Below are 26,664 nucleotides of genomic sequence, written 5' to 3' on the forward strand. Positions count from 1 at the left end.
AGATCAACCCATCATTGCAGAAAATTCTGATGAACAGTACTGTTCATCAGACAATGCAAGTACAACCAAAATCCCAACATGGGTTCATTTGTTTTTGGTGAATTTGATGAGATAATTCTAAAACATATATGGACAGGCAAAGGGATAAGAATAGCTAAAACATTCTTAAAGAATAAAGTTCTCTACTAAATATTAAAACTTGTAAAGCGATCATAATTTAAACAGTGTCTGGTTTTTGTATAAAGATCTAAGAAATCTAGTTAAGTCTGTATCCAGTAGAACAGAATAGAGAATCCAGAAACAGATCCAAGTATGTATGAGCATGTGATTTATGACAAAGATGGCATTGCAGAGCAGTGGGGAAAGTTTGTCTTTTTAATAATTGCTTTGGGGTCAATTGGATGTTTATTTTGGGGGAAATAAAATTCAAGAGCATTGCCCATCTAGATGTGAATGGTAAAATCTGACTTGTAAAAGAAAACAATTTTTCATGACTTTGGCATAAGGAAAGATTAATCAGACACCAAAAGTACTAATTCTAAAGCAAAAGTGATAAGAGATGTGTTAATTGAAAAACACTATTAAGAGAATGACGATGCAGATCATCTCTAAGCAATAAGATGCTCACATCTAACATGTTTAAAAATAGAAACTTTTTAACTTAAGAAATTTTGTGGGAAAGTTTTTTGATAGAAAAATGGTAAAGAAAGTCTTAATAGTCATTTCACATAAATGGATATCCAAATGGCCAGTAAATAAATGAAAAGATGCTCCTAGTCACCAGAAAAATACAAGTTAAAATCACAGTGGGCACTACACATCTCCTGTAATGCCTGAAATTAAAAAGTCTGATGATTCAAGTATTGGTGTAAGAGTGGAGCAGAGGGAATTTTTATAAACTGCTAGTGGAAAACAGATTGAATTTTTAAAAAACTGGAAAAAAAACGGAACAGCATCTCTGTGCATACCAAAGACACTTAACAATCTTCCTACTGGCAGTATTCATACTAACTCTGAAGTAGAAATGATCCAAATGTCAATCAAAAGTAGAATGGATAAACCAATTGTCATATGTTCATATAATTGGATACTATAAAGTAATGATAATGAACAAACCAGCCTATAAACATGTCATTAAGTATAGAGACCAATTTATATAAAGTTAAAACAAATCTGGTTTTGGAGATCAAATACTAACTTTTGGGGAAGAGGGAATTTGGATTGATTGGGAAGGGCCATTGAGTAGTGTGGGGAGGAGTTTCAAGGATGATGGTCATTCTTTTTTTTCTTGACACACAGGCTCAATTGATGATAATTGTTTGTTACATACTAATGACTTTTGCACTTTTTCTGCATCTCTCTCTCTATATATCTAAAATAACCTATACCCGTGGTTGGCAAACTGCGGCTCGCGAGCCACATGCGGCTCTTTGGCCCCTTGAGTGTGGCTCTTCCACAAAATACCACGGCCTGGGCGAGTCTTTTGAAGAAGTGGCGTTAGAAGAAGTTTAAGTTTAAAAAATTTGACTCTCAAAAGAAATTTCAATCATTGTACTGTTGATATTTGGCTCTGTTGACTAATGAGTTTGCTGACCACTGACCTATACTAATAAAAGGGTAATATCCTCATTAGACTGGGTCAACCGGACATCTTCCGGACATTCGACTTCCTTTTGGACAAAGCCATGGTGTCAGGGACCGAGGCAGAGGCGATTAGGGGCGATCAGGCTGGCGGGGGAGCAAGCAGTTAAGGGTGAGATCACGCCAGCGAGGGGGAACAAGCAGTTAGGGGCAAGATCAGGCCAGCGTGGGGGAGCAAGCAGTTAGGGGGCGATCAGGCCAGCAGGGAGAGCAGTTGGGGGCGATCAGGCCAGCAGGGGAGGGCAGTTGGGGGCGATCAGGCTGGCAGGGGAGGGCAGTTGGGGGCAATCAGGCTGGCAGGGGAGCAGTTAGGCGGCGATCAGGCCTGCAGGGGAGCGGTTGGGGGCAATCAGGCCGGCAGGCAGAGGCAGTTAGGGGTAGGCAGGCAGGCAGGTGAGCGGTTAGGAGCCAGTGGGTCCCGGATTGTGAGAAGGATGTCCGACTGCCCCCGAGAGGTACCAGATTAGAGAAGGTGCAGGCCGGGCTGAGGGACCCCCCCCCCCCCCCCCCGCATGAATTTCGTGCACTGGGCCTGTGTGTGTGTGTAGATAGATAGATAGATAGATAGATAGATAGATAGATAGATAGATGCCTAAGTGACCTTTACAACTGAATGACCAGAATGCCTGGTTGACCAGGGGGCAGACACTCAATGCAGGAGCTGCCCCTGGTGGTCAGTGCGCTCCCATAGCCAACCTCTCATGGCCAGCCAATCTTCCCCGGTCCCTCCCCCCACCAGCAAACCTCCCACAGTTCCTCCCCCGCCCTACCCCCCCAGCTGGCAGCTGGCAGGCCCCAGCCTTCCTGATAGGCCCTGATCACTGGCCAGGCCTAGGGACCTCATCCATGCACAAATTTCATGCACCAGGCCTCTAGTCCTATATAATAAAAGCATAATGTGCAAATTGTTCGACCGGGAGTTCGACTGCTTGCCATGACATCACTGACCACCAGGGGGTGACAAGGAACATGGCGACAGCGCTGGCAGCAGGCAGCAGTGGAGGTGCTACTGGCCCCGATGGGCCCCGATGAGAGCGGGATTGTGGCGGGATGGTGGAGCAGGTGAGCGGGCGGTGCCAGGCCATCCGCATTCACTGCATCTCTCCATGGGGACTCTGGCGCCGTGACTCAGGTGGAGGGGGGTGCATGGGGGCCCGGGGGCCCAGGTGCTGCCCAGTGCCCAGAGGTCAGCTGGGACCTGCCCTTCCAAGCCAGATGCTTGAGCTTAGATCGCTGGCCAGGCTAAGGGACCACACCCATGCATGAATTTCATGCAATAGGTTTCTAGTATTATAATAAACTAGATGCCTGGTGCACGAATTTGTGCACGGTTGGGATCCGGTGGTCTGCCCCAATGGGGGCCCATTGTGTGCGCTGGCCTGTGGATGGTTGGTCCCTGATCGGGGTGGGAGGCGGTCGGTAGCAGGGCTGGCCACGGGGAGGGGCCTTCGGGCAGTTGGCCAGCCAGCCCCGCCCACAATTGGGGTGTTGGGGTCCGATTGGGGGCTGGGCCAGCCGGGGGGGCATGATATTGGATCAGGCTGGTTGGCTGCTCCAGTGCGCATCATAGCCACTGATCATTCCAGTTGTTCTGGTCGTTCTGCGGTTTTGGTCGCTGGGCTTTTATATATATAGATAAGTTTATGGTATATAGTAATGGCATTGATAATAGAAACAGAATTAATAATTTAAACAGTGGTTTTTATATACCAGGTTCTATTCTGCATGTCTACTTGTGGTGTCCATTTAAACTTCATAACAAACCTCACGGATTAGGGTTATTGTCTTAATACATCTGCTTCATAGATAGGGAAACTAAGATGCCGAGTGGTAAAGTTATTCACCATTCAGGGCCTCAGTTTCTTTACTGTTTACTTATAAGAGCTATTTACATCTCTTTCCATTTTTTTACAATGCAGATTTAAAGCCTCCTTTCCTCCCATTATTTAACATGTAGGTTTCCAGTTTTTTGCTGTTACAAACAGTGCTAAGGAAACATTTTTCCTAACTATCTTTGTGCACATCATCAATTACTTCTTTGGGATAAATTGCTAGTGTTTTTTTTTAACTGAACAAAGTTGCTCCACATAATTATATTGAGTATTTTTTATAATGAGTAATGAAATGTTTAGAAAAGTTATCTCGTCTATCATACAGTTACATTGTCATCTTACATATTGAGAAGATATTTATTATGTACTATGGGTCAGCCAAGCCCCTGATGCTGTAGTGGAGGGAGACAAGCTAAGGTCTAAAAGCAGTGCTAAGGCAGGTGGTAGTCAAGTTAATAGGGTGGAAGATTGAGATTTGCATTTTAGAAAGTCACTAGTCATGTTATTGAAGAAATGACAATTTGCAGATGGGCATAGTAAAGACGAATAAGTGTTAGGAATCTGTTTAAGTCATCCAAGCGAGGCCTAGGGTAATGGAGATGAAGGGCGGAGGTTGTGTGGACGTCTTCCGTGGGAAGGTGGTTTTGGAGTGTTCTATGGCAGGTGGAGTCAGCAAGAACGGGCGGCTGATGGCTTGAGGTGGCCTCTGGCGGAGAGGACTGCAGACTCCAGAGCTCTGAGTCTGTGGACTGGGTGGGAGACAGGCCACCCGCCGCGGGAGGAAGGAGGAGTGAAACGTACGTTTGGGGAAGATCAAGCTTTGTTTTCCTGTTTGTAGCGCCTGGGTAGCTCATGTAGAGATTGAAGGCTCCGCTGGAAGGGGCACTGTCTCATCATCTTTTACTGTACAGCACTGTGATTGCAGCTGATATTGAGCCATTCACTAATTGCCAGAGCTGTTCTAAGTACTTTACATGTATAAGACACTTAACCTTCACCACAGCCTTTTGAGGTAGATATTATCATTATCAGGAAATTAGGTGTATAGGTGTCTCATTTAAACTTCACAACAAACCTAAGGGAATAGGTAAATGTGGAGCTGAAGTTGCAAACTGCGTGGTTGAGAATCTGTGCTCATCGCTCTTGGGCCAGTGGTGGTGTAAGTCTGAAGGAAAGCAGACTTCAGGCAAAGTACCCTGGTGCTGGGCAGTGTTCTGTCGTGATGGGCAATGGCTGGTTTATTCAGGGAGACGAGCACAAGTGTGCTGGTCCAGAGTTTGCTGACCAGGGTTTACCTTTGCTTTAGGCTTTAGTCTGTGATAGCAAGTTTGGTTGAATATAAGAAGGTTTTTCCCCTCTTTAAGGAAGAATTAACTTTTATTAGTTAGCTGCCAAATACTTGTAGAGACCCAAAGTGTTTATCGTTCATTTCTACAGTAAAATTCATGATCATGGATGGTCCCAGCCTACCTGTGGATAATTATTGATCATCATTCTTGTGATGAGGTTGCCAGGTCCAGGTTCTCTTAGGAAGAGTCCAGAGAAACCAGCATTCTGTGGATTCATTTTTGTGAATTATGCTCAACCTTTAATTACCTGTGTCAGTGGTGAGCACCATGAGAACAGATCTTTCAGCTGGTTTGGGGGCTATTGGGGATATTGATTGCCATACACCTGGCAGGTGCAAAGCCACATCTTAGCCGTGTCCATTGATTGTACTTTGCATTGGTTTCTCAGCAGCCCAGTCCATTGGAGAGGCCCTTCAGAACTTGACACTATTTACATAACTTATGGTTCTCAGTTGATGAAAATCTCATATATGAAAATAAATATTAAAGATTATTCTTATTGCTTTATAAAAAAGAGAACTATTTAAGATTTTTCTCTTAATACAGATTTATAAATATTCATTTGATCACTGTATTTTATACCTTTTAACATAAAGCTGTTGTGTTGAGTGACATATTGTTTGTAGTTCTAGATGTTTTTAATGTCATTGAACACCCTAAAGTACTCATTTAAAAAAACACCAGATAGGTCCGAGGATATAAGCACCAGGCTCCGAGTACATCCTGTAACCAATCCTCCCTTGTCTTCTCGCAGGAGGAGAGACTTCAGCATGCAAACCTTCATCTGTTCGGCTTGCACCGTCATTTTCATTCCATGCTGCTGGCCTTCAGATGGCTGGACAGATGCCCCATTCACATCAGTACAGTGACCGTCGCCAGCCAAACATAAGTGACCAGCAGGTTTCTGCCTTATCTTATTCTGACCAGATTCAGCAACCTCTAACTAACCAGGTAAGTTCATGACATATCAAAACAATTTGTTGGAATGGTAGTTTATTCCTGAAAATGGTAAATAGGCAAAATGCTTTAATGGTTTTCAGTTTTACATGTCAAGTGGAATTCTGGATTGACATAGTATGATGTTAAGAAGTTTGCATTTAAAGAGGTTTTTTTTTCTTCTATTTCACTTAAAACATACTGAATGTAATCACATAATCTTATTCTATGACAGGGAAGGAAAAATATTTTTCTGAAGAATATTAAAGAAACTGAAAGCTTATTTTTTTGTTTTTGTTGATCCTCTCATGAGGATATTTTTTCCATTGTTTTTCAGAGAGAGTGAGGGGTGGGGGGAGAGAAACATCGATGTGTGAGAGACACAGTGACTGGTTGCCTCCTGCATGTGCCCCACCGAGGGTAGGGAGTGAACCCGTAACCCAGGTACTTGCCCTTGACCGGGAATCAAGCCCTCAACCCTTCAGTGCTCGGGCCGATACTTTAACTACGGAGCAACTGGCCAGGGCCCAAAAGCTTATTTGTGTGGAAAAGGGTGGTTAAGTAGAAAAATTTAAATTATAGGAGGACAAGTTTGAGTTCATTATAGCAAACTTACATAGCTTTTTTTATGCTTTTACTAGAGGACTAGTGCACAAAATTCGTGCACAGGTGGGGGCCCTCTGCCTGGCTGGCGATCGGGGCCATCTTGCCCAGTCCCAATTGGGGCTGGTGGCTCGGGAGGGACCGCGGGAGGGCTCCAGGGCGTGCCCAGCCCCATCTCACCCAGTCCCAATCGGTCAGACCCCAGCAGCAAGCTAACCTACCAGTCGGAGCATCTGCTTCCTCGTGGTCAGTGCACGTCATAGTGACTGATTAGTCAACCGCTTGGTCGGACACTTAGCATATTAGGCTTTTATATATAGAGAGATAAGCTACTTTAGTATGCATATATTTATCAAAATAAGGACAAAACTCCTTAAAATTAAAACAAAAATATGTAATGCAAACCATGCTGTTCATTTTGATATTTAGACAGAGATTCAGCGTTTTTTCATAAAATACTTAGTGTAAAGAGAGTAAGTGCTGAAATCTCTGGATTTACATACATACATACATACATGCCCGTGTGTATTTTTTATGTTTTCCTGAGTTATCTGCACCCATTACATTGATTACTTTTCTTTTGCTTTGGGGAGAAGTTTTGACTAGCTATTGTCTGGCATTTTCTTTCCTCACTGGGATTGAGTCTGTGATGAGTCTGAAAATGGCTGTTTTTCCATGTACTTGGGAATTTGGTTTGCCACTGTTTTAAGTCTTTTAATATATCAAGTGAGGATAAAAAATTTAGGAAACTTCAAAGTATTTCTTACACTGGATTATTTCAAAGTAATGTGTTTGGCTACAGTTAAATAATGTCATTATTAGGGGACAACCTTGTATATATTATAATAAGATTTTGTCACTAGTTGAGCTTGCTTTTTATTTATGAAATGTGCATGTGAGTAACATTCAGTTAAGCAGTAATATCAATTATGGCAGGACTTAAGAATTTTTTTATGCATTATATTGAGAAGTTGGATGTTTGGAATTGGAGCAGTTGGTCAGAATGTTCAAGTTTGGAAAGTGTTTAATTGTATACCAGAAGAAAATTCTCTGACATCCAAAAAGTAGTAATAGCACATTGATTCAATTGCATTGTACTTTTAATAAACAAAGTAAAATACAGTTCATTTTCCTCGTGTTCCAAAGTAGCCTGTCAGGCAGGATGCCTGCTTCTATCTGTTTCACAGCTGATGGGACTGACTTCCTCAAGTGTGTGAGCACAGGACCCTGGGACCCAGCCCAGGCGTCTTTCGTCTCAGATGCAGTGCTCTTTGAGTTCCAACACCCGGCATTAGGAGGGCTAGGACAGATTCCAGTCCTTCCACGTTATTTTATGGTTCTTGTAAGGAGGTAATTTAGTAAAGTACCTATTTTTAGTTATAACAAATATCTTGTGGATTATTTTAAAATGATATAATTCACTTAGCATTTTCATTTTAATCTGTAAAAATACTTTTAAAGATTTATATAAGATTGTCTTAAGTATAATATTCATATTCAATATTTATAATATAAAATAATATTTAGTCAAATATATCTACTAAACACCATAGATTTCTGAACCTAATAAGGCAGTCAGATAGAAGACTTTTTTCCTAGAACTGAAGTGTAAACCACTAAAACTGGGTGCTGCTGTGGTATGTTCTACAAGTCATAAAACATGGGTTCACGTTTTTACTGTATGAGTTGGTTGTATGCCTTGAGTCAGGTCACCTGGACCCTTCTATCTGTTACTTGGATGTAAGATTGGGACCTTAGACTAGGACAACCCCCGCCCACACCACCCCTTTCTAGCTCTAAGCTTCTGTAATTTCATTATTTGATTCCCTTTTTTCTTGTTTATCATCCTGTCAGTGTCTTTTAAATAAGATTTATTGTAAAACAAATTGAAAGGAGCTAACTTTAACGTTTTATTTTTGGTAGTTAATGTTTCATACAAGTTTACACAGTTTTGTTCACAAGATAAATTTAGGAAATGAGAAATGTAGTAAAGGCAAGTGTAGGAAAGTATGATTGGTGTTTGGAATGCTGAGCCTATGGGCTGTTAGGGTGCCTTTCATAGTTACACTAAACCAGTACTCTGGATATGCGTTAAATATGCTAGTCACCTTTATTAGTGGCTCTCAAAATAGCAAGGAGGTAGAATATAGTGTTTCTAATTCTGCATTATATATGAAAATATGAGGTAATATAAATAAAATGGACGGAATAGACATTAAGCTAAAAAAACAAAGTTTAAGTTCTGGAGCTTATCCTATGGAGTCTTTTTAGGAAAAAAAAAAAAAAAAAGCTGTTTTAGCTCTTGATACTGACCTAAGCGGGAGGTAGAAACTACTTCCCTTTGCTTGGTGGTCTGTGTCTTTACACAGAAAGGTGGGAGATGTGAGCATTGGGCTGTGGCTCTTTCTGGGTCCCACGGCCAGATAGCTGAGGCAGCAGGAGGGTATCATCACCTTTCCTTTCTGCAGGAGGACGGGGTGGGGTGGGGTGAGGACTGGCCACCTTTAGCTTGCTGGGCTTTTGGGTCTTCTGAGCACCATGGGCTTTCAGCGTGGAAGGGCGGAAAGGAGTGCCCGTTCCTGTGTATTCTCCGACTTCGTGGCCGTACGAAGCAGAAGTGCCGGCAGCATCACCCAGGGCGGCCTCGAGTCTTCTGTAAATGTGTGCTGAGTGTTTGGAGAAGCCATCTCCTAGGCCTGGGTTTGTGCTGACGTGGTGACATACGGTCTGGTCCGAAGGCTTGTGTTTTTTGTAAACAGAATGCACCTGGTTTACATAGACAAGTGCCCCTGAAATAATACCTTCTAAGGCATTTAGAACCAGCCAGTTGATTTGGCCTTTCAGGCAGAGTCTGGCCAGTTGTGGAAGAGGTTAGCAATATTTTGTGAAGGGCCAAGCACATAGCACACAGCACACACTCATGTTGAATGCAGAAAAACATCATTACTCAGTCAGCATTACATTCATACCCAAGTTGTGTTATGATTGTATGATCTTGGTGTTTTGAGTGAGCATAATTTGTTCTGGAAAGATGTAGTCAGTGGTGTATGCTTTTTCCAGATGTTTGAAATACCAGTGGAATTATAAATGGGCAAGTAAAAAACTTATATTCACGATTTTGTACATAACTAATTTTAATAAATGCATATGCTTATTTTATTGGTATTTATTGTGCATGACAATTATTTTGCCCAGCAAACAGCCTAAAAATGATTCAGCCAAGAGAGTAGAATAGAGGCTAAAAGAGATAAGGGGTTCCTGGCATAGTGTTGTGGTCCAGAGCCCGGGATGCGGTGTGAAACGGCCCAGCTCCTCTCCTCACCTGCATGCTGCCCTGGCTCCTGGACTTGGTCAAGTGATTTTACTCCAGAGGCTCAGGCTTCTCATCTGTAAAATGATTTTGTGAAACCTCACAGTGAGGGTCTCCTCCAGTAGTCCGAGCAGGTTCTTGCTGAGTAAATTACCGGCATGAAAATAAAGACCATCAGGGTCTTAAAAAATAAAAAGGAAATATGCTAAGGGAAATCTCTTATTACCTTAAATGCTTATAGCATTCATTCACATAAAAATCATTGACATGCTTATTACTGATACTGTCTATTCATTAAATTAAGTCTTCAAGGAATAGTGTAAGAACCCCGGGATGGCTAGTGGTGGTGACTGTAGCTGTACCTATTATTTATATTTAGAAAAAGAAAACTGTATATTAGAAAAATTAATCAGCTTTTCTTATTCTTACTCTTTTCAGATAAATAGTTGTAATCACTGGAGTTGTTTTTTTTTTTTTTTTTTTCCTCCTTAAACCTTATTTGGAACTTTAAGAAAGAGAGGATCATGAGAAGAGATCATTATTAACAGTAATTCCATGAATTTATCAGCTGGATAACAACTTTTTAGAGTTTGAGTATAGGCGCAGAGGAAACTAATGTTAATGCTGGTTAAAGAGAAAGTGCACCTAGGTAACTGCTATGATAACTCTCTCTCCATGCCACAGGGATGGTGATTTTTGTCTGTCCTGTCCACTGTCGCCTTATAACCTTCCTCCTGTTTTTCAAACTTGCTTAATTATCCCAAGACTCCAGATATTTCTGGGAGGTCTTGCTAGGTATGAGGTAGTCACTGCCTCTCTGCCCCTCAAAGTGACCTGAGTATCCTTTGAGAGGGGCTGCATTAGCAGCTTCTGACTCCGTAGACTTGACTGGCATAAATGTCTGTAAGAGCTAGAGAGGAACCCCGGGAGAGCTAGTGGTGGTGACTCTAGGTAACTTCATGTAATTAATTGGTTTTGAGGATCTATTGATTGCAAAAGGCCCGTTGGGAACCCGAGTGGGGCACGAACAGCAGGGTTGGGATGTGCTAGTTGCAGCTTTCCTGTCTAGCAGGAAACTCATAGTTGAACTCTGACTGCCTATTGGATGATGAAAGGGATGTGGCTTACGATTGGGGATGGGAGGAGTGAATAGAGTATGGTTGAAATGAGGTTTTTAAAAGAAAGTTTCATTAGCTGTAAGGTGTCCTGTGGAACTTGTTTGTGGTCAACGCCTATCCTTCCTTCCTATCTAATAAAGAGGGAATATGCAAATCGACCATCACACTGTCACAAAGATGGTGGCGTCTATAGCCACAAGATGGCGGCGCCCAGTCCTCTAAGCCCTGCTTGGAGTCCCCCAGTCCCAGGGGGCGGCAGGCGCGCCCGCTGCCGGAGTCCCCCAGTCCTTTCACAGAAAATGGGTTGCCTCAAAAGTTGGTTAAGCTTCTTAGGACAAAAAGCATTCAAAATCTTTGAAAAGGGAATTCCCATATTTTTAAAAGTTTGGACTAGACAATTCAAGGTTATTTCTACTACAACTTTCTATGATTTTGTGATATTAACATTCTGAGTTCACATAGGACCAGCTGTATTGTATGTAAGCAGATATTATTTAAAGGAATGACCATTATTATTAAAACAACTCAAAACCACACTGTTGGTTTGTCAAGGACATTCTGTGTGATTTTCCAAATGGCTGGAGTTAATGCCCCTAAACCGGCAGTCGGACATCCCCCAAGGGGTCCCAGATTGGAGAGGGTGCAGGCTGGGCTGAGGGATACCCCCCCGCCCCTTGTGCATGAATTTCATGCACCGGGCCTCTAGTTGTAATCATAAGTAAGGATATTGATAGGTATTATGACTCCATTTTTTTAGTCAAATATTTATTAAAAACCTACTGTGTGCCAGATACTCTTTGAGGCAAAGGGAATACAATAATGAACTTCTTGCCCTTATGGAGGTTTCATTGTAGTGGAAGGAAAAGGAGAAACAAATGAAAACCTGTAAATGTGTAATGTATAATCTGTCTGATGTGCTTTGGGGAGTCACAGAGCAGGGAAAGCGGGAAAGGGGGGATGTGGAGGACATGTACTCAGTTGTTAAAGAAATGAGAGTAGATTTCAGCCTTGCTTACAGGGCAGATGCTTGTCACAGGGCAGAGTCTAGTTGTTGGGAGTTGTCCTTCTGCAGCACCAAGCCCCAGTCCTCCTCCAAGGCCAGCTTCGTGATGCCCACTGAGTCTTGAATGAGGCCAGGTTTTAGGAGTCATTCAGAAGATATTTTTCATTGGGCTAGTTGTATGGTGGAGAAGCCCTCTTGGGCAGCACTTTGCGAGTCTCTTAAACCAGGGGTGTCTCTGTAATCCCACTGTTTAATTTGGGGAACAGGATTGAAGCCTTGGGCAGCTGGGCATTTATCTGCTAATTTCATTGATTTGTTCCAGTGGTTTTCTTCAGTGGAATCTGTTGAAAGAAATAACAGAGAGAACGTATAATCATCTAATGTAGATGCCTTTTTAAAAGATACACAGGATACAGAAGAGGGAATTTATACCAGTACAGTAAAGTTAAAGTGCTAGTCTTTTCTGTCTATTTAAGGTGATGCCTGATATTGTCATGTTACAGAGGCGGATGCCCCAAACCTTCCGTGATCCAGCAACTGCTCCGCTGAGAAAACTCTCTGTTGACTTGATCAAAACATATAAACATATTAATGAGGTAAGACTATTGATTTGTTATAACAGCATCTCTCTATCAATAGAATAGGGGAAAAAGTTATTTTGTGACCTATTTAAACATACTAAACTTTTTTTTTTTACCCCAGTGATTGTCATTTGGATGATTTTTGTGAAGACTGGTAAACTAATGATTTATAGACGATATAATTATGTAAAAGAAAGAAGATATACTAACAAGGACTGCAAAAAAAAATTACTTGTGGATAGCTTCCCCTTTTTTCCAGAGTTTTACCTAATAAATGCTGAGTTACCATTTTTATAATAACTTCTCCAAAACAAGAAAGGGCAGCATGAGGGCGCAGTGACCACTATAAAAGTATGTTTCAGTTAGAATTTTGCTTAAATTTTTATATATCTGTTTTTGCTTTTGCCGTGGATGTCAGGAAACTCTGAGATATATTTAATAACTAGTTAACAGGCACTTGGCCTAGTGTATTTGATCTATATTTCTGTGGTTTTAAGTTGTCTTTTTAAATTTTATGGGTGTTCTTTTAATTGTAAGGTATCTAAAAGCCTTTTTGGGTGGAAGTAGGTAGGATAAAAAACATAGCATTTCAACTTACTCATCTTCCAAGTTGGCTCTTTGCCACCAAAAATTATTTTTCTATTGTCTTAGCCCTTTGACTTGATTGCCATTTGCTACTTAGCCTCAACTCCAGCTCCATTATTGGTTATTGAGGGAGCTTCGGAGAAGAGCACGTGCCTGTGCTTTCTGCCCTCTCCCAGTGTGAGTCCCCTCTCTTCACGTTGGAGCCTTCTCCTCCACAGCTTCAGAGCCGTGTAGCTAAAAAGACGTTCTTCTGTAGGTACACATTTCACAGCACTTTGATGCTGTTAATGCCAATATTATTATATTAATGTGACAAAATAAAATTAGAATGAATGCAATGAGGAATATTTCTGAGTTGAATATTGCACACAATTAATGTGTTATAAAAGATGTGGTGCCAAACTAGCTTTTGAATATTAAGAATAGCTGATAAATTGTTAATAATTTATCAATGTCAATTTGTTAATATCTGATAAATTAAAAAGCCACTGTTAATCTGTTGTTAACCAGTAACTTTGTGAAGCTTGTTTTTAAATGTAGTGTACCTTGTAAACTAGAGTTTTTCTAATGCTATTCTGTGAAACCCTAATTTATAATTTCCTTAAAGTTAGTTACCAATTACTTGGACTGTTGCCTAGTTCACCTGTTTGTTTGTTTGTTTTTTATTGATCTTAGAAACTATTTTGTAAGAAAAACAGATATAAGGAAAATAAACCAATCTGTGATCAGCCTCCAGGTTTATGGCCTTTAGTATTGGGCGGGGGCGGGGTGAGGTGGGGAGACAGGATGTTTTTTATTAATTGTTACATTATTATAGGCTTAAAAATTGAGCATGTCTAGGAGGGCCTTTATATTAGTAAAACATCAGTTTATATACATTTAAACTTTCATTTATAAAATCTTTTGCCTTATGAAACATCGATTGCTTTCCTGCCATATGCACTCCACCTGGGGGATGGAACCTGCAGCCTGGGTATGTGCCTTGACCGGCAATAGAACCTGCGACCCTTTGGTGCATGGGACGACGCTCCAACAAGCTGAGCCTCACTGGCCAGGGATACACAGTATAATTTTAAAGTGAATTTTACTGTAGACAATTTTCATTGGTTATTTATCAGTGTCATTCTATAATTCAAATAGCAACTACTGAAAATTTTTATTTTATTTTTTGTATTTGTTATAAAGAATAAAAATTCATTAATTTCCTACGAATAGCAGATTTGCCTCTTGATATATGCTCCCCTAGTCCATAATATTTTAAGTTATACAATTAACGCTGTATGTTCTCATTTCAGGTTTACTATGCAAAAAAGAAGCGAAGGCACCAACAGGGCCAGGGAGACGATTCTAGTCATAAGAAAGAGCGGAAGGTTTACAACGATGGTTACGACGACGATAACTATGATTACATTGTGAAAAACGGGGAAAAGTGGATGGATCGTTACGAAATTGATTCCTTAATAGGCAAAGGTTCCTTTGGACAGGTAATTGAATGGAAAATGCTGGATTTAATAAATTTCAATTTCTTAGTGAATGATGTTGTTATACCCTTTCCTCAGTGGCATGTTTTTCAGTGTTTGTAAATAGATCTAAACAACGGGTATGTATTTGGATTGTCATAGCTCTCTAAAGATAGTAAAATGTGTCAGCTGTCCAAATCCCTTTGGACCTTTTTTCTTTATTTATACAGCTGCCAAGTACTTACGTTACTAAGAGGTTGATTTATATATATACAAGTATATATTTTTATTGATTTTAGAGAGGGAGGGAGAGAGAGTGTGTGATAGAAACATCAATGATAAGAGAGAAACATTGATCTGTTGCCTCTTGCTGGCCCCCTACTGGCCCCCTACTGGGGATATAGCCCAAAACCCAGGCATGTGCCCTGACCAGGAATCGAACCTTGACCTTCTGGTTCATAGATCGATTCTTGCCATTGAGCCACACCAGTCGGCACTGGGAGTTCGAGTTTAATCACGAATATGGGCCTGCAGTTCATATGGGCTTTGTGCAGTCTATGGCTGATTCTTCATTATGAATGCTAGAGATAATGACCCCTGTTTGATATTCCTCCTCAAGGAGCAAAGAATCATTATTTTAGCTGGCACGGCAGGTGCCCTCCCTTTTTGGAGGCTCGGAAAGCCAGGGGCTGTGCCCGGGGTTTTTCTCTCAGCTCATCTTCTGACTCTGTCAGGCCTCTCCTCTTCCGTCCGCACAGCATTCAGCAGTGCTGAGTGTGATGGGGTCACTTGGATGCATTAAGAGGATCATTCTGGGAGCTTCTATCAGGAACAACAAGGAATTTGGGAACTCCAAGGAAACTGTTTTTTCTTCATTCCTGGCCTCTTTCTTTACCCATAACTCTCCTTTCCTCACCTGCCCGCCCAGCTCCAACACAAAGCACAAAAACCTCAATACAGTAGTCTCTTTCATCAGCTGTGTTCAGACCAATAGCTAGCCAGCCTTCCTCCTTGCACTTTAAAAAGCGTTTTCGGTGGCTGTGGCTCCCCCATCTCTTTGCACTGTAAATTCTATCTCACTGAGTCACAGAGCTCTTTTTTGTTTGAGGTGTGATTTACTGTTAATCCCAGAATATTTGTCTTGCAACCTTTGTGCTATGAGCCAGTCATTAACTTGCAATCCAATTACTTCTTTTGACTTCTTAATGATGAGGATAGAAGGGGTCTCAAAATGACTCATCCTGAACTACCTTTTAAATTTTTATTTTGTTTTTCTGTAACTATGGAACCTGCATGCATTTACTTACCTGTTCCTACCTGGAGAGAAAGTAACATATACCTCTTTTTAACCTGTGTGGAACAAATTCGTCATTTGTCAGTCTTATCATGCTTGGGACAAAAAGTATACTGTAGGCCATTAGCAGCCACGGGTGTAGACCCAGAAAAATCTATGCTATTAAATAAGCTTGTAAGGACACATGAGCAAGATTGTTAGAAGACCTCTGGAGCTTTGGTGTGGCTTTGCTGTTCCATTTATATGTCTGCCCCTTCCATGATTTCAAGGAATTTTAGTGATTTTACATAATGCAGGGGCTTTTCCCTTGATTTGTAACCTCGTATTCTTCTTAGTTGGAGGTATTTCAGTGTGTCGGGAGTCCCTCTTTTATTAAAGTACTAGAGGCCCAGTGCACGAATTCGTGCACCAGTGGGGTCCCTCAGCCTGGCCTGCTTGATTGTGCTGAAACCGGCTCTGTGACATCCCCTGAGGGGTCCCGGATTGCAAGAGGGTGCAGGACAGACTGAGGGTACCCCATCGGTGCACAATAGGGGCCAGGGAGGGATGCAGGAGGTTGGCCAGCTGGAGAGGGACCGCGGGAGGGCTCCAGGGACTGTCCGGCCTGTCGCACTCAGTTCTGATCAGCCGGACCCCAGCAGCAAGCTAACCTACTGGTCAAGAGTGTCTACCCCCTGGCGGTCAGTGCACATCATAGCTAGTGGTTGAGCGGCCTTAGCATATCATTAGCTATTATGCTTTGATCGGTTGAACGAATGACCAGTTAGCATATTAGGCTTTTATTATATAGGATTATTTGTTTTGTTAGAAACAGCTTCTGTTTCTCTCTCAAAGTTTCTTAAGGAAAGTTACTTCTGAAACCAGCTTTTGAGAGTGATTCTCAACACCTTCGATACAGGGATTGTTGTCTCCACCTTGAAAATTACACCAACGTGTAAGCAGTTGCTATCAACAGGATTTTTTTACTTGTGTGATGTCCACCATGAAAATTATGGCCATGTAGCCTACTCTCTAAACTTCGCTTTCCCTAAATACTCAGTCTCTGAGGTCAGAGTGATGTTTTCTTCCTCTTTCACTTTAATTTTCTTCTACTCTAATTCCTGTAAACCTGTGAAAATGTAGGCCTCTTTGACATAAAACTTCACTTCACCAGGTCAGATTGATGCCCCTCTCATATGCTGTTGGTGTGCTCTGGTTCAGGACCTGCCACTCACCGGATAATGTCCTCCATTGACTCTGTTAGACTCTCTGAAGTCTCTGCCAGATCCTTGTTAAATAAGGGCTCCTTCACTTCTTTAGCCAATGGCTATCCTTATTGCATGTTGAAATTTCCCTGGGAAGCTGCGGGGGCGGGGGCGGGGGAGGACTGATGCTTAGCCTCCATACCAATTAAATCAGAATCTGTGACTGGATTCTGGGCATTGGTATTTTTAAAAACTACCTATTAAATGTGTAATTCAGGGTTAAAAGCCATTGCTTTGGCATTTAGCGGTTAACTATTTGCTAAGTCAGTAAAGAGTTGGGGCCTGTTAATGGCCTTTGTCCTGGATTCTATTGGGAGAGAGGCACTGGTGCAGGCAGCTAGTCAGGTGTTTCCAGGGGCAGCTTCTGCCTCAAAAGGCAATAGGTAGTACTTTTCAGTATTGGGTGGAACTAGAGGTCCTGCACTTCTCATTCCACGTTTGATTTCAGCTGAGCCGTTTACACTCTGTCATTGACCATCTATTTATCCTGACTGATATAAATCTTGGAACATACATTCTGTTCTCTTCTGTAAGTCAGTGGTACTCAACCTACAGGGTGGAATCACTTGTAATTCTACCTGCACCCCCAGACTTTCTGAATGTGCAGATTCTGTATAATATTATAAGTATAACTTATTTAATCAGTTATAGTCGCTATTCCTGATTGTAGAGATAGTTTCTTATATCTATATTGATTTCTTAATTTTTATGTAAATCCCTTTGTTAACATGAAACTCATTTTAAATGAGTAAATTTAAAATGAGAAGTGTGCATGGTGATTTAGTCATGAACACTCCTTACCTTAGCACTGATTCTCATTTTAAAACCATCAAAATTCTCTATGACATTAAGTGTATAGAGGGATGGGCAAAAGTAGATTTATAGTTGTGAAACACAGTTTATTCTTGTATTAATTATTGTATTATTTTCCATACAAACAACTGTAAACCTCCTTTTGCCCACTCCTGTATTGTGGAACTTTTCTGGTAATTTATATTTGACTTTTTTAGTATAAACTAATTTTTATTTTATATACCTATGTTATTTATGAAAATCTAATTTAAAGTTAGAAATTTATCTACATTTTTCAGGTGACTTAGGACTTTTGATATATTTTACACTAATACTTAGGATTTAAACCAGGTTTTTTCTCATTAAAAGAATATAACAGAATTGTCTTACAGTGTTAATTAATAAGAAAGATGAAAAACCAAAGCACTTGTTAAAATTAATAATTTATTTTTGAAGCAGGAAAATAGTTAATCTAATTTTGTTAAAGTTACCTATTTTGTAGATATTTAGAAATATTATAAGGATGCAAAAGAAATTCAATAGAAAAGATTGACTTAAAGTGATTGTAAAGTGGTAAATGAATGATATTGAATGGAAAGGAATAGGATCTCTTCTAAGTAGGAACGTCATGAAATGAGTTAGGTAAATGTACAATTAAGGTGAATTGTAACTGCTGGGAAATTGTTGCCATTAGTGAAATAGAGAATTATTCCTCTTTCTTCTCTTTTAGGTTGTAAAGGCATATGATCGTGTGGAGCAAGAATGGGTTGCCATTAAAATAATAAAGAACAAGAAGGCTTTTTTGAATCAAGCCCAGATAGAAGTGCGGCTTCTTGAGCTCATGAACAAACATGACACTGAAATGAAATACTACATAGGTAAACAAACAGGAGACAAAGCAGTGTGCCTAATCCAGACCAGAAATTTGAGATAATGGTTATTTTCGTATGACACTACATTGATTTTCTCTTTAACGTGACTGACTAAAAATTCAGCTCTTTATTTCTGTTGGTGGGCATGGATTTATATAAGTTACCTGATCTGGCAATAATATGCTAAGTTTTTGGGACTGTGCATTATAAATGGCATACAGTTTAGAAACAATGAGAATAGTGACTTTGGAGGGTCAGGGGGTCTAAAAAGTCCCTTTTGTTTGCTTTCATCATGGACATTTATCCAGAAAATCTTCCTGATAACTTTAACCATTTCTAATATAGATCAGAAATGAGAAGTAAACTAGAATGTTTGTTCTTAATGGTTATAGAACCATTTTTGGTATGGCTGAGTCAAGATCTTGGCTCCTCGGGCTGTTTATATAAGTTTGGTGGCATTAAAAGCTGTTGGACTTACTACAACAGGAAAGAGAGAATAGCCACCATTTATTGAACTCCTATCACATTCTTGTGCTTTTCCTCCATCATCTATAATAATCATAGCAGTCCTGTAAGGAAAGTGGTAGAATGTTTATTCACAGGTGGTTTCTATAAAGAGGAACGATACCCAAGGTCCCAGGGCTCTGGAGATAGGATGTGAACCTATCTCTGCCTAACTCCGCAGGCTGTGTTTGTTTCATTGTCATATGGTGTTTTTCTTATGAAAACAAAATGAGGAGACAGAAGAATTAGGAAAATAGTGATGTCTAGGGCCGATTAGTATATGGGCAAAACATTTAATTATCCATTCTTCAATGCTCTTCTTAACCAAATCTAAGATGCCAGTGATTGTGAGATGCTAATAATTTATGTGCTACCAGGAAACAATTGCTGCCCAGTATAAATATCAGATGCCATCAGTTTTATGATAGAGACCTTAGAATCAATTAATGGTAGAAGTTCCTGTAGGTATATATCCATAGCAATTTAAATTCAGGAATGCTGGCTTTACTTGATAAATATGAGGTTAAATTTTACTTAGCAAGCTCCTTTTTAAGAAAATAAGGGAGGACATTGTGGTGTTAATGGTCTTTTTAGTCCCCTGAATGTGGTTGAAACAAGAGAATGTACGTTAAAGGTATAATGTTCTGATACTCGGGTTATATTCCATTTATGAAACACCCTTCACTCCCCATTGTACAATAAAAAGAGCTTATGCTATTACTTTTTTTTCTAACTTGGTTCCTTCTCTTTAGATATCAGATATAATTGGTAGTAATAACATTAGTATTTAAAACCTCTTTTATTCAGACTTACTGAACATTTGCTGTTCACTGTGATTATAACTTAGTATAGTGAAGCCCATTTCCACTCTAGGGGCTTTAGAAGCACAAGAAGGACCCTAAGGATGCTCGGCTTATAAAGTGGTCACTGGGCACGCCTTCCTCCTTCCTCTCACTCTTGTGTGTTCTATTTTGAATGTTTGCTAAAGTTGAGAGAAAATGTTGATGTGTTGTTCTAATATTTTAACCCTGCTTTATTGAAAGAAAACATGGCAGGCATATAGTAAGTACTTAGTAAATGGTAGCTACTCAGCTCTTAGATAATAACAGCAATCATTTTTGTTTTTGGTAAACTGATGAATGACCATTAATTGTATAAGTCATTACAGATATTCTTTTGGATGAGTTTTTAAGCTCTTTTAGGAAGATTGTGAATGCAGTGTCACAAGAAATAGAGGTTCTAATATTGGAAAACAACAAATAAAGAACTTTAGAATTAGATGCAGACATACCAATAGAGTTGATACCTTAAATTTAAGGTGTCTGAAAGTCCTATTGCTCTTTTATAATGTAAACTAGAGGCCCGGCACACGAAATTCGTGTGTGTGTGGGCGTTCCTCAGCCCAGCCTGCACCCTCTCCAATCTGGGACTGCTTGGGGGATATCCCTGGGATGGGGCCTAAATCGGCAGTCAAACATCCCTCTTGCAATTTGGGACCTCTGGCTTCTAACCACTTGCCTGCCGGCCTGCCTGATCGCCCCTAACCACTCTACCTGCTGGTCTGATCACCCCTAACTGCTTCTGCTTGCTGGCCTGGCCGCCCCTTAACTGCCCCCCTGCCGGCCTGGTCGCCTCCCTGCCGGCCCAGTCACCCCCTAACTGCCCCCCCCCCCCCCCCCCCCCCCGCCGGCCTGGTCGCCCCCTAACTGTCCGGAAGAAAGTCGGACGTCCGGAAGATGTCCGGTCGACCCGGTCTAATTAGCATATTACCCTTTTATTAGTATAGATAATTTATTTATATTTTGAAGTGGTTGACTGATATAGTTTATTCAGATGATTTTATAGTCTTAAGTCTTGGAACTCTTAAAAAATCTGCTTTACCATCTAGCATAATTTTTTACCTGGATTATTAGTACCTGCCAGGGTCTTGTTAAAAGAAAATTCCATTTAGGTGTAGAACAAAGTCTTGCTAACCTATCTATTTTCCCCAAAGTTTAGTTTAAAAGACTAAACAGGTATACTTGAGTTTGAGCATTCTTTGACAGCATCTTTAGTGCTTAGCACATTGTGATGCTCAGTGAGTAAGGACTGAGTAGGGAGGTCAAGTGGAGCTGAGTAGATTATCTTCTACTAGAGGCCTGGTGCACGAAATTCATGCACTGGGCAGCGGGGGCGGGGGGGGGTGGTGGTCCCCTCAGCCCAGCCTGCACCCTCTCCAATCCACGACCCCTTGGGGGATGTCTGACTGCCGGACATTCCTCTCACAATCCTGGACCATTGGCTCCTAATTGCTCACATGCCTGCCTGCCTGATCGCCCCTAACTGCCCCTTCCCCCACCTGTCTGGTCGCCCCTAACTGCCCCCTGCTGCTGGCCAGGTTGCCTCCAACTGCGCCCTCCCTACCGGCCTGGTTGCCCCATGCAGCCTGCTTGTTCAGTCGTTTGGTTGTCCCTTACTAACCCCCCTGCCAGCCTGGTCGCCCCACACAGCCTGCGTATTCAGTCGTTTGGTCATCCCTCACTAACCCCCCTGCTGGCCTGGTTGTAGGCAGCCATCTTGTGAGGGTGTGAGGGTTAATTTGCATATTACCGCTTTATTATATAGGAGGATTCAAAGCATTCTAATCTCAGAGCTTCTTAGAGGGATTTTCATAATCACATTGGAATTCTGACATCAATTACCTTTGCATTCTTTTTGTAGCTACTGCTTACTCATATTAAAACTTTTGCATGGACCATTTCTTGGGTGTCTTATTGTCACACGAGCTGTGTTTTTAGTTTTAAACCCGTGAACTTCAGTGATTAAGAGCAGATGTTATACATTCTTATGTAACATTTAAGGATTCTTATTTGCGGAGTGTTGATTTCTACTATAGACTCCTACAGAGTCATGTAGTATTCATATTGAGTTGTTTATTCTAATTTTAGATCATGTGTATCAGGAGTGATCTAAAAGCAGTATTGTTACCAGGACAACTCAATGTGTCCCCTTCCTCAGGGACCAGACATTGAATACTGTCATAGTTACTCTAGATAGATCTGTAGAGAAACCTGTTTTTATGATACAGAAGACCAAAATGAAGGCACCCATGATAAATGGTGGTTTCCTATCACTCCCACTGAGTTATAGGTGCTCCATCTTACCTAATAATAGACAAACATGTAAATTGACCATACCTCCGCTATGCCTGCAGCCAATCAGAGTGAGTATGCAAATTAACCCAACAAAGATGGTGGGTTAATTTGCATATGCAGGTGTGGAGCGGGCTGGAAGGGGTGGGTCACCTGCGATGAGGGGGAGGGGAGGGCGGCTGAGGGAGCTACAGGAGCAGTGCTCCGGACAGAAGCGAGGACTTGCCGGCTCCTGGGCGGCTGGGAGTGAAGCCAGGGGAAGGAAGGCCTATTCTTGCACGAATACTGTGCAACAGGCCTCTAGTTTGGTATATGTAAGAATGTTTATAGTGAAGGGCAGCTTTTATTGAATGACCTCATTTGATGTGAAGTCAGTGTTAATACTTAAAGAACAACCTTTGAAACAGCTTCATGAGTATGAAGCCTTTATAGAGGGTCAACAGGGGTAGCAAGTAATGTGTTCTCTACTCTTTCCCCATTCATAAGTCTACTTATAATTTCTTGTAATTGAACTTTATTTTGAAGTTTTCCCAAACCTTCAGTGTTGCACAAGATGTCTCATGTACCAGTTTGATGAACATAATCAAATGCTTTATGAACTATGCCTTCTAATGCATGATTTTTAGACATTTGCTATATTTGCCTAAAAGAAAGAAAAATCTGTATTTTCCTTTGACTTGTTACCGAAAATTACTAGTGAAACCTAAGTGTCAGCCAAGCAGATTGTATATATATGTCAAAGCCTTCCCAGAGAGGGCTGCGCAGGACGGCATTACCACAGACCTGCGGTCCTGGGGTGGCACTGAAACAGGATGTGAGGCAGGGCCCCGGGCGGTAAAAGGTGCTTTCCCTCCTGAGTGAGGGCAGTTACTGATGTGTTCTTAGGGCTGTTCATCACGTTGCTACTCATATTTTTAGACCTGAGTTACCTTTTTTAAAAACAAGGCATTTTGGTGGTACTTCTTCCATTATATTGCTTTCTGGCAGACAGTGCACCTGGTTAATTCAGCAGATGAACAATTTAGCTGTTTTTAACTGATTAAAGAATTTGCTGTTAGTGCAGAATGCTGATCTCCAAATTTTAACTTGATGTTCACTCTGCATTTGACATTGTAATGTTACAGATTATTTGAGAGTTCATGCATACATTATTCTCATTTTATTGGTCTATGTATAATTTAAATGGCAACTCTTCTCTTTCAGTGCATTTGAAACGCCACTTTATGTTTCGAAACCATCTCTGTTTAGTTTTTGAAATGCTGTCCTACAACCTCTATGACTTGTTGAGGAACACCAATTTTCGAGGTGTCTCTTTGAACCTAACACGAAAGTTTGCACAACAGATGTGCACTGCACTGCTTTTCCTCGCGACTCCAGAACTTAGTATCATTCACTGTGACCTAAAACCTGAGAATATCCTTCTGTGTAACCCCAAACGCAGTGCAATCAAGATTGTTGACTTCGGCAGTTCTTGTCAATTGGGGCAGCGGGTAAGTACATTTCAGGAGTTGTGAGTTAAATAGAATTACGTAAAATAGAGGCAGTAGATATGTGAGATGTTAGTAATGTGTACGCAGTGCAGAGGTCATTACTGGAGGTAATAGTATACTAACTTGTGTCAGGTGGGAAATAGGTAATCTTAGTAGCAGGGAGTCTTTGGGGCCTACTGATGATGTTGGCTCATAAAAATCTGGAAATGTGTAGTTCTTCCTGGTTTCTTTGAATGAGGCTTTCTTTTCTGAGAGGCCTTGAGGTTGGGCTGACCTGCTAATGGGACATGAGATGAAGCTTGGAGACCTGGCTGTAGGTTTAGGTCGGAGCCACAGAAACACTGGTTAGAAACAACATCGCATTGCTGGCTGCCTGGTTTGAGTGTTCACATAGAAAGTGTACTTAGGAGGATTTTGTTTTCTGTCTTTTTTCATAAAACTTTCTTTGCTTTGCTGATATTTCTAGATATGAAATTACAATGGCTAAGTGAAGATAAATTGGTCTGTGAAGACATTTCAGATTACTTCATTGAAAATAACCCACCTCAATATTTTGTTTTCTAAGAAGTCTTAGATTGAGGTGGGAGGGGGACAGGGCAGAGAAGTGGTTAACCAGAAACAACTCCTGATTGAATCTTTATGTGGCAATGTCTCTAGGATTCATCTGTGATACTAGTATAGTACAGATGTCTGGATTGTCCATTACAGTGTACCTAAGTTAATCTAAAGAGGGTTAACTTTATAAATACAGTTTAGCTGTTAAATTAATGGTAAACCAAGTGCCAGCCATAGCAACAAAGAATAATTAATAGGAAAATAAATTATTCTCAATAATATTTTCTTGTAGTAAGGCATAATTATTTGCTTTAAGATGTCTCTTTTTACCTGCTAGGATTGAACTAAATGAAAGGACTTGAATTGTGTATAGTTTGCATTTCACAGGCAGACTAGCCATTCCTGGGACATGTTTAGTTCTTTAAACAATATTCATAGGCCGCTTTGAAATCAGGAAATGGAACCCCAATTTAGGAGTTAGATAATTATTTCTTCCGGTTAATATTAGATCAGTGCTGTTAATCCAATACTGTCTACAATTAAAACTTACTTTGAATATATTTCAGATATACCAGTATATTCAGAGTCGCTTTTACCGGTCTCCAGAGGTGCTACTGGGAATGCCTTACGACCTTGCTATCGACATGTGGTCCCTTGGGTGTATTTTGGTTGAAATGCACACTGGAGAACCTCTGTTCAGTGGAGCCAATGAGGTATATGGTGGATTGCTTTGAAAATTCTGTTTTCATAATTTATTTTTGTTTTTAGTCTGACAGTGGAATCTGAAAGTTGTTTTTAGGAAAAGATGTCTTTTTACCAATGTAATCATTCAAATATTAGGGTAGTTTTGAATTATATTATCAATTTTTTCAGTTATTATATAATGATGAGGTGGGAAGTGAGAACTTTTAATCTGCTAGTAAAGGAGAACAATAAAAAATAAGAAAATGTTAAGTATCTTGGTACAAATTTTACAGATTTTAAGTATAATATAACAGAAAATGATGATAACGAAGGCACGAGGGGGTGGTCATTTGGGGGAAAAGGAGACATATGTAATAATTTAAACAAACAAACAAGCAAACAAAAGTCATGACCAGTAGGGTTGATAGATATTGAGTCTGAATAATTTAGGGTAAATTAGTATTAGAGGATTTTAGAGCTATAGACTAGTACTTTTTCTAGTCCACAGGTTTCTGTGTTGTGTTTTAGAAGATTTTTGAAGGTCAGAGGGCAGTACCTGGGAGGGCAAGGGAGAGGCCAAGCTCCCTCGCAGGCAGAGGAATTGGGCTTTCATTAGTTTTAAAACTATTCACGAGATGGTTAATGGGGAAGGGGGTCAAATATATGGCGATGGAAGATGATTTGACTTTGGGTGGGGTGCACACCATGGAATATACAGATCATGTATCATAGAAATACATACTTGGAACCTATATTTTTTATTAACCAATGTCACCCCAATAAATTTAATTTTGAAAATAATAATCTGCCTCCTTAAAAAACCCTGTGCTTTTTTATTTTTAAAGAAAAGTTAACCATTGCAGCTCTTGATCAGTCCATTCATTATGAATGAGAAAAGAAAGATCAATGAGATTTAATGATTGGTACTGGGTTATACAGCTCTTAATAATAGGCAGAGCTACTGTTTGGCAGTAACTGCCATAGTGTGTGTTTCTTCTTGTTTTAATATAAATAATATCACTGTAAATTGGTATCTTTTCATGGGCTTAAACAATATCAGGGCCGCCTGGAACTTGTGGCTTCCATCTCACCCATGGAAATGCCAGAGTCCTCGGACCCCTTCCTTCCTCTGACTTCCGTCCTGTCTCCCACCTGTGTCCTCCTAGTCTCCCCCACCTTTTCCGACCCAGCACCCAGCCTTGTCTGGTTCCTTGGAAGCAGTTCCCATGGCAGGGCCTTGGCATTTGTTTGCCCCGTGCCTGAAATGCTTCCTCCGGAAAGCACTCGGCTCCTCCTGCACTGCCTTCGCTGTGTGCTCGCACGGCACCGTCTTCATGGCACCGTTCATGGCACCGTTCATGGCACCGTATTTTAAGTTGTGCTGCCCTTTCTCACTCCCATCCCCTTTTCATTTCCCCATAGTTCTTAATTGTCATCCGACATGATATGCTTAGTATTCTTTTATTGGTGATCTCTTCCCCTGTAATATAAACTTTTTGGTAGGGAGTTTTGTCTGTTTTGTTTACTACTATATTCAACTGAGCATGGTTTCTAGCATATAGTAGACTCATTATTTGAATGAATCTGCACTTAAAAAAGAGTTTATTAGATCCACACTGTATTAAGCCCCTGGAATGTTTTGTGTGTGGTTATTTAACTAAAACTCTAAAAACGTAAACT

The 26,664-nt window shown here is 40.8% G+C and overlaps 1 protein-coding gene across 11 annotated transcripts in view; it reads left to right on the top strand.

The window, feature by feature from the left end:
* The window catches only part of DYRK1A (dual specificity tyrosine phosphorylation regulated kinase 1A), a 134,004-nt gene that overhangs the window by 93,277 nt on the left and 14,063 nt on the right, over nt 1-26,664 (top strand). For 10 of the 11 annotated variants that reach the window (XM_079761996.1, XM_079761990.1, XM_079761994.1 and 7 more), the window contains 6 exons: nt 5,577-5,773; nt 12,269-12,388; nt 14,254-14,442; nt 18,479-18,626; nt 23,459-23,745; nt 24,867-25,013. In XM_079761996.1, coding sequence (XP_079618122.1) covers nt 5,577-5,773; nt 12,269-12,388; nt 14,254-14,442; nt 18,479-18,626; nt 23,459-23,745; nt 24,867-25,013 — 1,088 coding nt within the window. The remainder of the gene's footprint in view (nt 1-5,576; nt 5,774-12,268; nt 12,389-14,253; nt 14,443-18,478; nt 18,627-23,458; nt 23,746-24,866; nt 25,014-26,664) is intronic. The other variant, XM_079761987.1, reaches the window with a different exon arrangement.

The sequence above is a fragment of the Cnephaeus nilssonii genome (genome assembly GCF_951640355.1).
Source record: "Cnephaeus nilssonii genome assembly, chromosome: 3".
In the NCBI taxonomy this organism is placed as follows: domain Eukaryota; kingdom Metazoa; phylum Chordata; class Mammalia; order Chiroptera; family Vespertilionidae; genus Cnephaeus; species Cnephaeus nilssonii.